The following is a 13,817-nucleotide window of genomic DNA, read 5'->3' as shown; positions in this document are numbered from 1 at the left end:
GGAGATGAGGGAGGGAGGGTGGGATTGGGAAGGGATGAGGGAGGGGAGTACAGCTGTGATACAAAGTGAATAAAGTGTAATAAAATTAAAAAAATAAAAATAAAAAACAAAATTTCCTCTCCTCTATAATGAATTAAAATTTGCTGATTATTAAAAATTCTTCCAAACACTAAATGGGGGACTGTTATGAATATGGATGAGGAAAGGGGTCATAAAAAAGGGTCATAGAATAGGTGACTATGATGAAAGTATATTTTATAACATACATGGAAATGTCACAGTGAAACCCATTACTTTGTATAATTAATATACACAAGGAGAAACAAAAAGAATTCTTCCAATTCTAGCATTCCTTAGATGCTTATAAGTTGACTAAGACAAATGCTGCTTCCCAACTACTGCAGATTTTTTTTAAATAGGTCATAATGTACTCTAAACACCAAGTGAAACTCTGGCCTCTGTTACTTAGAAACTGACCAAAACAGAAATTCTCACCCCAGAGGCAATTTTACTGGGCCCAGAAGATATCCAGACATGAAGGAGGTACCTAATTGTACAGCCAGCGGAAAAGCTGAAGGCAAATATGACAAGCTTTCCATAGCCCTAATGCATAACATTTCTTTGGACAAAGGGTCCTCACCTGTCAAAAGTCCTACCCCGTAGTTCACGAATAAACACAGAGCTCCCAGTTTTCACTGGTTTCCCCTTGTGAGTATCATGTCCTTTGGAAGATCCGCGGCGTTTTTTCACTAAACCAGAAAAAGACAAGAGGTCATGTATTAAAATGGCCAGGAGCTAAGATTCCAAAAACAAAGGTCTCCATACTCAATAGGTTCTTCTTTAGGTTTTTCTAATCTAAAACCCCAGGAAACATCTAAAGTTAAAGAGACTCTCTTACACTCAGGAAAGTTCCCAGTCAAGAAGAGTGTGTTTCCTCTAGGCAGTTGCTAAAAAAGGAGAGAGAGAAAGCCATGCACTTTTACCCTCTCAGTGTAATAGCTACAGGCTTTTTATGTTTCCTAAGGAAGACATATCTGTGGCACGTAGGCAAAGGCAATTGCTCTCCAAATCTACCTTTGCTTTGCTTCTCTCCTTCATCACTTCCTTATGAAAACCATAAAATCTACTTACTAATGGAGGGTCCATGTAAGACCTCACAGTTGGGGCAATGGTAAAGATCGATATCAGCAGCCTTCTCCTCCTCAACACCAACACAGCTAAAAAAGAAAATAAAGTAACCAAGGTTTATAAGACTTTTATTTTTTTACAAGTTCTAGATCAATAAAGTACTGTATATAGTACATGTGGCTATTTATAATTACATCAGTTAAGTAAATTTGAGGGCTAGGTAGATGGCTCAGCAATTAAAGCAGTGGATGCTCTTCCAGAAGATCTGGGTTTGTTTCCTAGCACCCAGATGGTGGCCCACAATCCTCCCTAACTCTAGTTCCAGGGGATCTGGTTCCCTCTTCTGGCCTCCACCAGCACTAAGCACATGGTACACAGACAGACATACAAATGAGTAAAACACTCATACACATAAAAATAAATTAAATTAAAAATAAAGTTAAATAAAATTTAAATGTAGTTCCTTTATCCCACTAGCTATATTTCACTAACCACTTGCAATTAGTGGCTATCATAATATTATAGAGATTACAAAATATTTTAACAAATGCAATATTCTACTGGTTTAAAACAATTATGACAAAACTTCAATAGGATTCAGAATGGTCAAAGCTGAGACTACAGCATCAGTATATGAATAAGCAGAAATATAAAACCAAACAAGTAATTTTACCTGTTCCAACTAGTCACATTTCAAAGTTAGAAAGAGGAACAGAGCAGTGGTGGCACACACCTTTAATCCCAGCACTTGGGAGGCAGAGGCAGGTGGATCTCTGTGAGTTTGAGGTCAGCCTGGTCTACAGAGCAAGCCCAGAACAGGCAGAGCTGTTGCACAGAGAAACCCCATCTCAAACAGACAAAACAAAAAAGGGGGGGGGGGGAAAGGGTAAAAAGAGCCAGACATTCTAGTCTAATTCTAATATTCTAGAAATTGAGACGGGGATTATCATATGTTTCAGGATACCCTCAAGTATTAGATCAGTCTCAACTATGCAGGGAAAAATGTTTCAAAATACCTAACACACCCAAAATACTATTTCAACACAGAACCCAAACTTAGAACTTTACTGACATATTTTATTAAATAAAGTCACTAGAAATTTTTCACAGCCAACAACAGTTATGAGTGAAGAAATATATAGGTAATCATTTTTGCAGCCTCATTTAGATTTAATTTTGTATGTATATATACAAAAAGCAGTAATTTCACATATTAAATCCTGCCCTTAGCAAGAAAGGTGACTAAGAACCCTTCAAATAATTTCTGGTTATAGTTAAATGCTTTAAAAGTATTTCATCAACTACATACAACTAAGTACATAAAAATATATGGTAGAGTTCAAATTGTTTCCGCCAAGATCATAATGGTAAATTTCCAAAAATCAAGTCCCTCCCTTACCTTTTATCGTTCTAACAATAACTCTATGGCTAGAAACCTATAGCATATCAAGAAATCAGGACATCAGCATCAACTTTGCCGAGGTTAGAGGAATCAAGCAGAAAACATACATAAAGTTCATAGCACAATGAACTCAGAGGCTGACACAGAGTAAATGATAAATGACTGTTAATATTACTTTTTGCCAAATCCAAATATCACCTCTCACTAGTCTAAAGCTTTTTGTTGTTGTTGTTTGCTTTTTGATATACTGTCTCACTATGGAGCCCAATCTAGCTTCAAACTTACCTTAGCTTCCTGAGTGCCAGAATTACTAGCCTCTGTTACCACACCTAGCCTAAACCTCTAAATCTATTGTTTGGACCTTGAGGTAATAACTCAATTCCATAAAACACATGTTTTATGTCTCACATCCCTACTACATTTGGACACTTCTCAAAAAAGAAACTTTGCAGCTGTCACTCCTGAACTTTTATCACATATAGGTATATGCCTTTTCTAACCCAAACAGCCACTGCCCATCTTCTCTCTCAACTTTTGTGTTACACTCTCAGCAATTCTATCTCACGAGCTTCCCCTTCAAGAAGCACTTATGAAGCATGGTGGTACATGTATGCTGTGGTAGTTTGAAAGAGAAAGGCCCCCATTGGCTCATATGTCTGGATACTTGTTCCCCAGTTAGTGGACCTATTTGACAAGGATGAGATGTGACCTTGTTGGAGGAGGTATGTCACTGGGGGCAGGTTTTGAGACTTCAACAGACTCATCCCATCTGCAATGTGCTCACTAATTAATTCCTTAAGGTTCAACATGTGAGCTCTCAGATTTTTCTGCTGCCATGCCTTCTCTCTCCCATCATGGATGCTAACCCTCTGGAACTATCAATCTAATTCAATACTTTCTTTTAAGTTGCTTTGGTCGTGGTGTTTTATCACAGTAACAGAGAAGTAACTAATACACCTATAATCTCAGAACGTCAGAGATGGAAACAGGGATCAGGAGTTTAAGGCCAGCTTTGGCAAGATGAAACCCTGTCCTAAAACAAAACAATACAAAAAAAGAACTCTCCTTTATTTTCTAAATTTAACCAAATACAGTTTTTCTACAACGAAACTATTTTTTCCATACCAGTGCTATATTCAAAGTGTAATCCAGTTGTTCTCAACCTTTAGGTCACGACCCCCACAGGGGTCACGTATTAGATATCCTGCATATCAAACATTTATGTTATGATTCACAACAGTAGCAAAATTACAATTATGAAGTAACAGTGAGAATAATTTTATGGTTGGGAGGTTACCACAACAAGAGGGACTATATAAAAGGGTCATAGCATTGGGAATATTGAGAGTCACTGGTATAATTCAGAGACTAATACTGATCTTTGAACTGTTGACTACAGGTCTATGGTAAGTACGGAAAATGAGAAAAGGCATCACTTTTCAGCAATCTGGCAGGATGTTTTAACAGTCATTGACTCTAATAATGAAAAATTAGGGTTTGTTATACTGCTTTTTGTTCACATTATTTTTCTAGTCATTCTCTTTTTATTTTATAAAATAATTGGTCCATTATAATAATTTGACTTGAAGGAAAATATGTCCTGGTTCTTTGCACTACAGTCTACGGAACACTGTTTTAAGAGTTCAATCAAATGAAAACTTCACATACAACTCAGGGAATTTCAGTAGATGACTCTTTTAACTCTCCAGTGACAATTTGAAATTATCTCTACCTTTATGCTTTGGTTTCTTTTCCTGTTATTATGACAGACTGTGTGAACAAAAAGCAACTTAAGGAAGGGGTGTTTTAACTTCCTTTTTTTGTACATTTGTGTTTTGTCTGCATGTATGTTTGTGTGAAGGTGCCAGATCTTGAAGTCACCAACAGTTGTGAGCTGCCATGTGGGTGCTGGGAATTGAACCCAGGTCCTCTAGAAGAGCAGTCAGTGCTCTTAACTCCTGAGCCCTTTCTCCAGCCCCTGGATAAAGGTATTTTAGCCCATAGTTCACAGTTCAAAAAGTATGTCCCAGTAGGAAAGTCAAGACAGCAGGTACTTGAAACATCTGGTCACATTGAGTCCACAGTCAGGAAGAAGAAGGTAATGAAGTCTGCTTCAGATTACTTCCTTTTCTGTTTATACAGTCCAGATCAGTATCACTCACAGTGGTTGGGTCTTCTTACCTCGATTAAAATACAATTATGATACTTTCCCAAAGGCATGCTTGAAATTCTAACTCCCAGTGATTCTAGATTTGATCAAGTTAACAATTGACATTAACCATCAGGCTTTGTGTGAGATGACTCATTCCTCTTTGAGTTTCATACCATGCAGCCATACCACATCCTGCTCTTAACTTCCACTTACCCTTCTCCTGAACACATCCCTTCAACTCAATAAAGAACCTGTTCACAGATGTTTCTCCACACCAAGTCTTTTCAATACATAATATCAATATATAATATCAGTACCCAACTTTCTGGGTTCCCTCTTCTTTGACCTGATCATATTCAAATAGTTACCTCTACTCTCACTTCAGCTACTCTCATGACCATCCCTCAGACTTTGTCCAGCAATTGATTCACTTCTGGAATATGAAATACATGCATCATTTCTTTGACCATAATTACATCCATCAAGCTCTTACTACACCTGTTCTTTGCTCACAAAAAGCCCTATCTGTTCCTACCGCTTTTCACCAATTCTTTGTTCATCTTGTTTTGTTGTTGTTTGAAAAGAAACAAAGTCCCACTGTGTAGTCCTGGCTGGCCTGGAGATTCACCTGCCTCTGCCTACTGGGCACTAGGATTAAAGGCCTATGCCACCACACCACACTAAGTGTATTTTTTTTTTTAATTTTATGCTTTGTTTTCAGAGAAGTTCTTACTGTGTAGCTTAGGCTGACCTTGAACTCATAATCCCTATGCCTCAGCCTCCTGAATAATGGGATTATAGGCAAGCACTGGGATTATAGGCCTGTGGCACCAAACCCCTGCCAAATCCACCTAATCTTGATTTGAACCTACTTACTATCTAGCCTAAACTCTGGAATTCTTCATTTGACCCCTACCTTTCATCACATTTGCAAACCTATTGCTAGGTCATCTTACTACCTAACACTAGACCATTGGGTGTGCTGGAAAAAAAAAATCACCCATTGGACTGGTGGCAAAATGAATTCACTGTCTAAAATATATAGATTATATTCCCTGATAATGCCCCTAAAATTTCTTATTTGTTTCCTTCCTTCCCACAAGCCACAGCAAGCTTCAAATCTTTGATCCCACTCTCTCTCCCTTCTCTCCATGTAAATGATTTACTTCCTTCTTGGAAAATAAAACAGAAATGAAATAATCATACAAGAACTAATTTGACTTCTTGTACCAACTACTTCCTTCACCCATCCTTTCCTCCTGCTACATCTGAAGTGCTATTGTTCTTTCCTCCTAAAGCCAGTGTTGGCATCTAGGTCACACATTATTTTACTTTATTAATTAACTATCCCTTCTTTTTAAAGTATCTTCACTCCCTCACCCTGTTTCTTTCTCTTTCTTTACAATACTATTTAAACAAGTACACAGCCCTTAATGAACAACAAAACCCTCATTCTTCTTTCCTCTCATCCCTTCTAGTCTGCCCTTGACAGTTCACAGCCAAACATCTCTATCTACAATTATTCAGCTCGAAACGACCCATTTTGGAACAGGTAACAATTTAAACATGGTACAAAACTCAACTTTTTTTTTGAGACAAGGTTTCTCTGTGTAGCCTTGGCTGTCCTGGATTCACTTTGTAGATCAGGCTGGCCTCAAACTCAGAGATCCACCTGCCTCTGCTGAGATTAAAGGTGTGTGCCACTATGCCTGGTGTTATATCCTAATTCTTTAGCTATCAATTGTGTACCTCCCCACCATTTTTATTTGTTGCTGCCATAACACAGGTTGTTATGATCTCTAACTAGAATTATTGTCCTGCCCACTCAACTAGATTCCCAACCTCTACCCTGTCTCCACACAAAATGATTCTCCACACCAAAACAATTATTAAAAAAAAAAAAAAACAAAACACCAAGTATAGGCTAGAGAGAGAGAGAGAGAGAGAGAGAGAGAGAGATAGCTCAGCAATTAAGAGTGCTTACTGCTTTTGCAGAGAATCCAGAAACTCCAGTTCCAGGAGATCCAACACCCTCTTTTGACCTCCTCAGGCTACTGCACACATATGGTATACATATATACTCAAGCACACAAAAACACATAAAATCAATTAATTAAATAAAAACACAAATGTGATCTTGCTATCTCATACCTAAAACCTCCCAAAAGCTCCCTATTTTTCTTTTTTATCAACTTTTAAAAAAATTTAAGCTAGGAGAGGTGGCACATGCTTATAATCCCAGTACTCGAGAAGGCAGACAGGTGGGTCTCTATGAGTTCAAGGCCAGCCTGATCTACAAAGTGACAGCGAAGGCTACACAAAAACAAAAACAAAACAAAAACAAAAACAAAACTGCAAAAATTTCATTTATACACACATGTGTTGGGGGGTGCCCTTGGAAGCAGCAAGAGGGTGTTGAAACTCCTGGAGCTGAAGTTACAAGTAGTTATGATCTGCTTGACAGGGCTGCTGGGATTTGAACTCAGGTCCTCTGGAATGGCAGCAAGTGCTCTTAACCGATCAACCATCTCTCCGGTCGGTCCCTCTCTATTTTTCTTGGAGAATGAATTGACCATGGCCTAAAAAGGCCCTGCCTCTCTGGTCTTACATTTTATCCCTCATACATATCACCAATTGTATATGCTTACCATAAATGAAAAGCAAGGACCCCTTCAGAAACATTTAAAAGAAAGTGCTCTTTCCTTTCTGTGATCTCTCAGATTACCTTGGTGTGGTGATTTGAATGAGACATCATCCATGTTCTTGGGTGTCTAAATACTTAGTCCACAGTTGGTTACATTGTTTAGGTAGACTTAGGAAGTGTGGTCTTGCTAAAGAAAGTATATACTGGTGGTGGAATCTGAGGTTTCAAAAGCCATGTGTTTTATTTGTTTGTCGCTACTCCTGCTGCTATGCGTGGTATTTTTTTCCATGCCCTATCACCCCCCCTCCACACACACACACACACACACACACACACACACACACACACACACACATATACCATGATTGTATCCCTCTGGAACCATAAACCCAAAATAAACCCTTCATTGTATGGCCATGATGTTTTATGACAGCAACAGAAAAGTAACATTAAATTCACTTGTTATTGTTGTTTGTTTTGTGGCTAGGGACTGAACCTAGGGCCATACATGCTAGGTAAGTTTTCTGTCACTAAGTTAAAACCCTAGCTCTATTTCTCCTTTTAGGGATAGGGTCTCAAGTCCAGTGTGGTGGTGCACACCTTTAATTCTAGCAACTGGGAGGCAGAGGCAGGTTCATCTCTCTGAGTTCAAGGCAAGCCTGATCTACATAGTAAATTCAAGAATGGCTGTTTCTTTCTTTCTTTTTTTTGGGGGGGGTGGGGTGGGCGCTACACAGGGTTTCTCTGTGTAGCCTTGGCTGTCCTGCACTATCTTTGTAGACCAGCATAGCTGCTTCAAAATATAGTAAGACCCTGTTTCAAAACAAACAAACAAACAAAAATCCTACTTGAGATAGGGTCTCACTAAACTTCCTTGGTGATTCTCCTGCCTCAGTTTCCTGAATAGCTATAATGACAGGCTTAAGCTTGGCAGTACAGTTTTTTATTTTTCCTGTCCCACTCTCCTAGGGGGTTGAGGGCACATCATTCGGTACACAGAGTACATGCTCTGGACCTGAAATTTCTCCACCTGGGGACAGGGTTCTAGTCAGGGAAGTAAGAACAAATAAGATGTAAGACTCCAGAACTCAAGGTTCTAAGTTCTTAGCACATAAACCACTGATGTCACATACAAAAATCAAAAGTTATACACAACAGAAGCAGTGTATTAAATCTCAACTGTAGGGCTCCATATAACAACAGCATTCACATACTCAGGAAGCCACTGTTAATCTAAAAAAGTCCTGGGATGTGGCTTAGAGGTTGAACACTTAACTAACATGAACAAGGCCCTAAGTGTTTGATATCTAGCACCACAAAAAATGAGCAAAAGAAAAATAAAGCCAGCTGAATTGTTAGTGCCAGCCCATGATGATTTCTATTCCTCTTCTTCTTCCTTATTTCTGACACTCCTGCCATATACTACCTATTTCAGCTCTACCTATGCTGACCTACAACAAATGTTCACTTATTTGCCATTTGTGCTTACTACATCTAGCACAGAAATTCTGGTATTTACCAAAAGTTTTCAGCTCCTCCATCTCTCAAGTCTTGCTTCATTTATTAATTCAGCAAACATGAAATGAGCGAGATAGATAACTCTGCAGACAAAGGAGGCAGGTATACCAAAATTAACACACTGCCTCAATACACATTACCAGGTACCAAGGGTAGTAAAATGGATTGCTCTGGGTAGCTTCATGGGTAAAGAGAATAATTACAGCATAGGCATTGAAAAATCTGCCATTAAATTAAGCTGAGCTCAGTGTACGTACTCAACAAATATTTACTAAGTAAATGAGCTCATAAATAAATATTAATTGTACACAGATACCTATAGAATGAACATTCTAGAGGGAAAAAGATGCAATGTCAGAACAGTTTCATTAAGTGCTACAAAGTAAGTAAAACAGAACAATGATTGCTAAGTGAATGAGTAAATTTAAAGCCTACATAAAAGCAACTGGAGAAAAAAACTGAGCTATGGACTTTATATTATACTTTTGCTTTATAACAAATCAGGGGCACTCTGTACAGCACCGAGACACTAAAACACAGAGGTTAAAAGATACAAAGATATGGGAGCCAGACTATCTTGGTTTGAATTTCACCTCTTCCATGTATAGCTGTGTGAACTTAGGCAATTTATATAAATTCTTTGTGGCTCAGTTTCTATACCTGTGAAACAGAAAAATTAGTAGCAACCAACTTACAGACTTGTTACAAGGATTCAATGAACTTAAAGAAAATACTCAAGTGCCTAATACCTGTTAAATATTAACTATAACAGATGGGAAAATGAATTTGAATAGTTAGGCAAATTGCTGACAATTACAAAATTATTTTATGTAGCAGGACGACGATATAAAGATTTTGGTCTTCATGAATATATAATATCTAAGCAAGTATGTAGCTAAAATACAATAGTAGAACCAAATGCTACAAGAACACAATATCAGGCACCTGTTTTTTTGTTGTTTTGGTTTTTTTTTGTTTTGAGACAGGGATTCTCTGTGTAGACCAGGTTGGCTTTGAACTCAGAAATCTTCCTGCCTTAGCTGGGATTAAAGGCGTGCTCCACCACAGCCTGACCAAAGTTAGGCACTTGATTGTTTCATCCAGCATTGTGGAACAAGTAGGACCCAAAGATCAAAGGAACCAGACAGTAACAAGTTTTCCTCAAGATCCTATCTGGCTTCCTATCTACTCAGCCTCTGATCTCTAAGAATATTCAAGGAGCCAGATCTTGTCACCAACCTGTGCCTTGGAAAGCCAATATCTTCATTCATAAATAAAGAAGGAAAAGAGTATATTTTACCTTTCTTCATTCAAAAAAATTCAGAAAAAAAAATCAATTTTTGGTTTCTTACAACAACCTTTATCAGATAGAATACAGTCTACAAAATCAGAAGCAAAGGCACTCACAGTCGTTCCCCCTACCCCCGCCCCTGCACTGGCTTCACTGACTCCAGGCACAAAGCACTTAGAGTAGTGCTAAAAAAACTAAACAAGTTCCATGTACCTGAGAAATTTCTACTTTCGTTGCTCAGTACCTGACACATGAATCTGCCATTTAAAAGACCTCACTAAATTCCAGAATACCTTGATGTTACAGACAAAACAGACCATTCTCTATATCTCTTGTGAGCTTCGCTGTCACTGTACCATTACTCTAGTCCCACTTGTATTAAAATTCCTCAAAATGAAGTCATTCCTGACCTCTTTTTTCCACACTCTTAATCGAAACTATCAGCAAATTCTGTATTGATATATATTCAAAATAAAACTATTTCCCATCAAAACAGACAGTAGTCTAAATCAACATTTTTTAACTAGACCAGAATTTTTTAGGTTTCATGTATCCCAGGTTGGTCTCAGACTCACTATGTAGCAAGGACAACCATGAATTTCTCATCCTCTTGGCTTCCACATCCTGAGTGTTAGAATTAGACATGTACAACCATGTCAGGGATCTAATCCTGGCTTCAAAAATGTTAGCCAAGCAATCTACCAACTGAGTCACAGCCCCAACTGAACTCTCTCATTTTTTTTTCTTTTTTTTTTTTTTTTTTTTTTTTTGGCATTTTGAGACAGGGTTTCTGTGTCACCCTAGCTTTCCTGGACTCACTTTGTAGATAAGGCAGGCTGGCCTTGAACTCACAGAGATCTGCCTGCCTCTACCTCCCGAGTGTTGGGATTAAAGGGATGAGCTACCACTGCCAGCATGTTTCTCAATTTTATTTTATTTTTATTTTTTATGTTTCTCAATTTTTAAGAAACATCATAAACATCTAGAGGGCCTATTAAAAGCCATAATAAAAATTATGGCAATCTGATATAGTTCTTAATGTACATAAGAAAATGTTAAAGAACTTATAAAAATTATTTACTTATTACAATTTATTTACTTTGTATCCCAGCTATAGCACCTTCCATCTCCTCCCATTCCTACCCACTCTCCCTCTTCTTCCCCTATGACCCCTTCCCTACTCCACTGATAGGGGAGGACCTCCTCCCTTTCTATCTGACCCTAGCCTATCAAGTCTCATCAGGGCTGGCTGTATCATCTTCCTCTGTGGCTCGGCAAGGTTGCACCCCCTCCAGGAGGAGGTGATCAAAGAGCTGGCCATGTCAGAGACAGCCCCTGCTCCTCTTACTAGGGAAGCCACATGGAAATTGAGCTGCCTAGGTGCTACATCTGAGCAGGGGATTTAGGTCCTCTCCATGCATGGTCCTTGGTTGGAGTATCGGTCTCTGAAGGCCCCCTGGGCCCAAGTTTTTTGCTCTGTTGGTCTCCTGGTGCAGTTCCTGTTCCCTCCAGGTCTTTCTATCTCTCTCTTCTTCTGTAAGGTTTCCTGCACTTTGCTCAAAGTTTAGCTATGAGTCTCGGTATCTTCTCCCATACCCTGATGGGTAGAGTCTCCCAGAGGCCCCCTGTGGAAGGTTCCTGTCCTGAGGAACTTAAATTTTTATTCCTCACTCAAACTGGAAAAAAATATAAATACCAGGTGATTCTAGTAAATTATATGTGAAAAATGTGTGCCAATCGTGGTGGTGCACACTTTTAATCCCAGTACTCCAGAGACAGAAGCAGGGGGATAAGGGGATCTCTGTGAGTTCAAGAGCAGCATGGTTGACAAAGCAAGTCCAGGACAGCCAAGGCTATGTACAGAAATCTTGTCTCAAAAAACAAACAAACAAACAAACAAAAGAAGTAAAAATGTATAGAGACATATGTTCATACTAAATAGGTAAGCCACAGAAAGGCAGAAGAATGTAAACAGAGGCACACAGAACAGAGGAAAGCCTGAGGATATAGTTTAGTTGGTACCATGATTGCCCAGCATACACAAAGCTCTGGGTGCAATGCCCAGCACCAAATAAAACCAAGTATATTATCTCAGGCCTGTAACCCAGAGCTCAGGTTGTGGCTGCCAGATCAGGAGTTCAAGGTCGCCCTTAGCTACATAGCCAAGTTTGAGGCCAGCTGAGCTATATAACACCCTCTTTCAAAGACCAAAACAGAAGCTGGCAAGATGATTCAACAAGTAAAAACTTTTTGCGCAAGTGCACACACACATACACATGTACACATACACTTAATTTAAAAACAAAATCTCATTTTATGTCAGTGTAGCCTGAAAGAAAAGGGATGAAGACTGGGTATGGTTCAATGACAGACTGCTTGCCTGGCATTGTCTGGGAATGAGCCTTAGCATTGCAAAAAGAAAAGGGATAGAAAAATATATACAATGTCACCCTTAATCAAAAGAAAGTAGGAGTGGTCATATTAATATCAGATAAAGTACAGTTCTTTGCAAAGAGACCAGCAAGATTGGTCACTGGGTAAAAGTACTTGCCACATAAGCCTAAAAACCTGTGTTTGATATCCAGATTCAATGTAAAAAGCAGGTTGAAAGTGGTGCACATCTGTAATCCCAACAGTCTCTCCTGCAGGGAGATGGGAGGCAGCAAGAGGAGAATCATCTGGAAGTTCACAGGCCAGGTAGCCTAGATTACACAACAAGGCAGAAACAAGAGAGATCCTACCTCAGCATGACTAAAGGTGGGAACTGTCTTCTGAAAGCTACCCCCTGACCTCAACACAGCTGTATGACACATGTACACCCTCACTAATACCATATATCAAATAAACACACACACATAGTAATAAATAGTTAAATTTTGAAAAAGAGAGAGACAAAATGAGGGCTGGCAAAATAGCTAAGAAGGGTAAAGGTACTTGTTTTGTAAGCCTGATGACCTGATGACCTGAGTCTGATCCCAGGGACCCACATGGTGGAAAGAGAGAACTGACTCCAACAAGTTATCCTTTGACCTTCACATAAACACCATAGCACAAACGTATACAAATACTCACACACAAAGAGAAGGAAAAAGAGGAAAGGGAGAGGCGGGGGGGGGGAACAAAGAAATAAATACAACTAAAAAATGTTTAAAAACTCAGAAGTGTGTCTGGAGAGATGGCTCAGAGTTTAAGAGCACTCTCAGTTCTTCCAAAGGCTCTGAGTTCAATTCCCAGTAAACACATGGTGGCTCACAGCCATCTATAATGAGATCTGGTGTCCTCTTCTGGTGTGCAGGCGTACATGCAGACAGAATATTGTTTACATAATAAATAAATCAATCTTAAAGATTATTTTAAAAATTCAGAAGGTAGTTTTATGTCCCTTTAGCAAAATAATAGCAACGGGGCCTATAACTTCCTTAGCCACAAGTTCTTAGCCAGGTTTATAGAATACAACATGAGTTTGCCATTACGGATCAGGCCTCGAGTCCAGTTAGAAAGCTGTTGGTTACCCTATAGCATTCATGCTACTGTTGTGCCAGTGAGCATATCTTGCCAGGCCAGTTATTTTAGCTCACAGGGTTCACATCTGGGTAAGACTACTAATGGTTTTTCTTCCTGAGTAGCCTACAAAAACACCGTCTGATACTATAAAAGTTAGCTAGTAGAAAGAATGCTTCCA

General features: G+C 39.0%; 1 protein-coding gene across 4 annotated transcripts in view; it reads right to left on the bottom strand.

The window, feature by feature from the left end:
* Phf8 (PHD finger protein 8) overlaps window positions 1–13,817 on the bottom strand; it is a 101,835-nt gene that overhangs the window by 78,859 nt on the left and 9,159 nt on the right. For all 4 annotated transcript variants that reach the window (XM_060375270.1, XM_060375268.1, XM_060375267.1 and 1 more), the window contains exons 3-4: window positions 1,132–1,217; window positions 641–749 (exon numbers count right to left, since the gene is read on the bottom strand). In XM_060375270.1, coding sequence (XP_060231253.1) covers window positions 641–749; window positions 1,132–1,217 — 195 coding nt within the window. The remainder of the gene's footprint in view (window positions 1–640; window positions 750–1,131; window positions 1,218–13,817) is intronic.

Source organism: Meriones unguiculatus, chromosome X (genome assembly GCF_030254825.1).
Source record: "Meriones unguiculatus strain TT.TT164.6M chromosome X, Bangor_MerUng_6.1, whole genome shotgun sequence".
In the NCBI taxonomy this organism is placed as follows: Eukaryota; Metazoa; Chordata; class Mammalia; order Rodentia; family Muridae; genus Meriones; species Meriones unguiculatus.
This window is presented reverse-complemented; position numbering and strand designations above follow the sequence as displayed.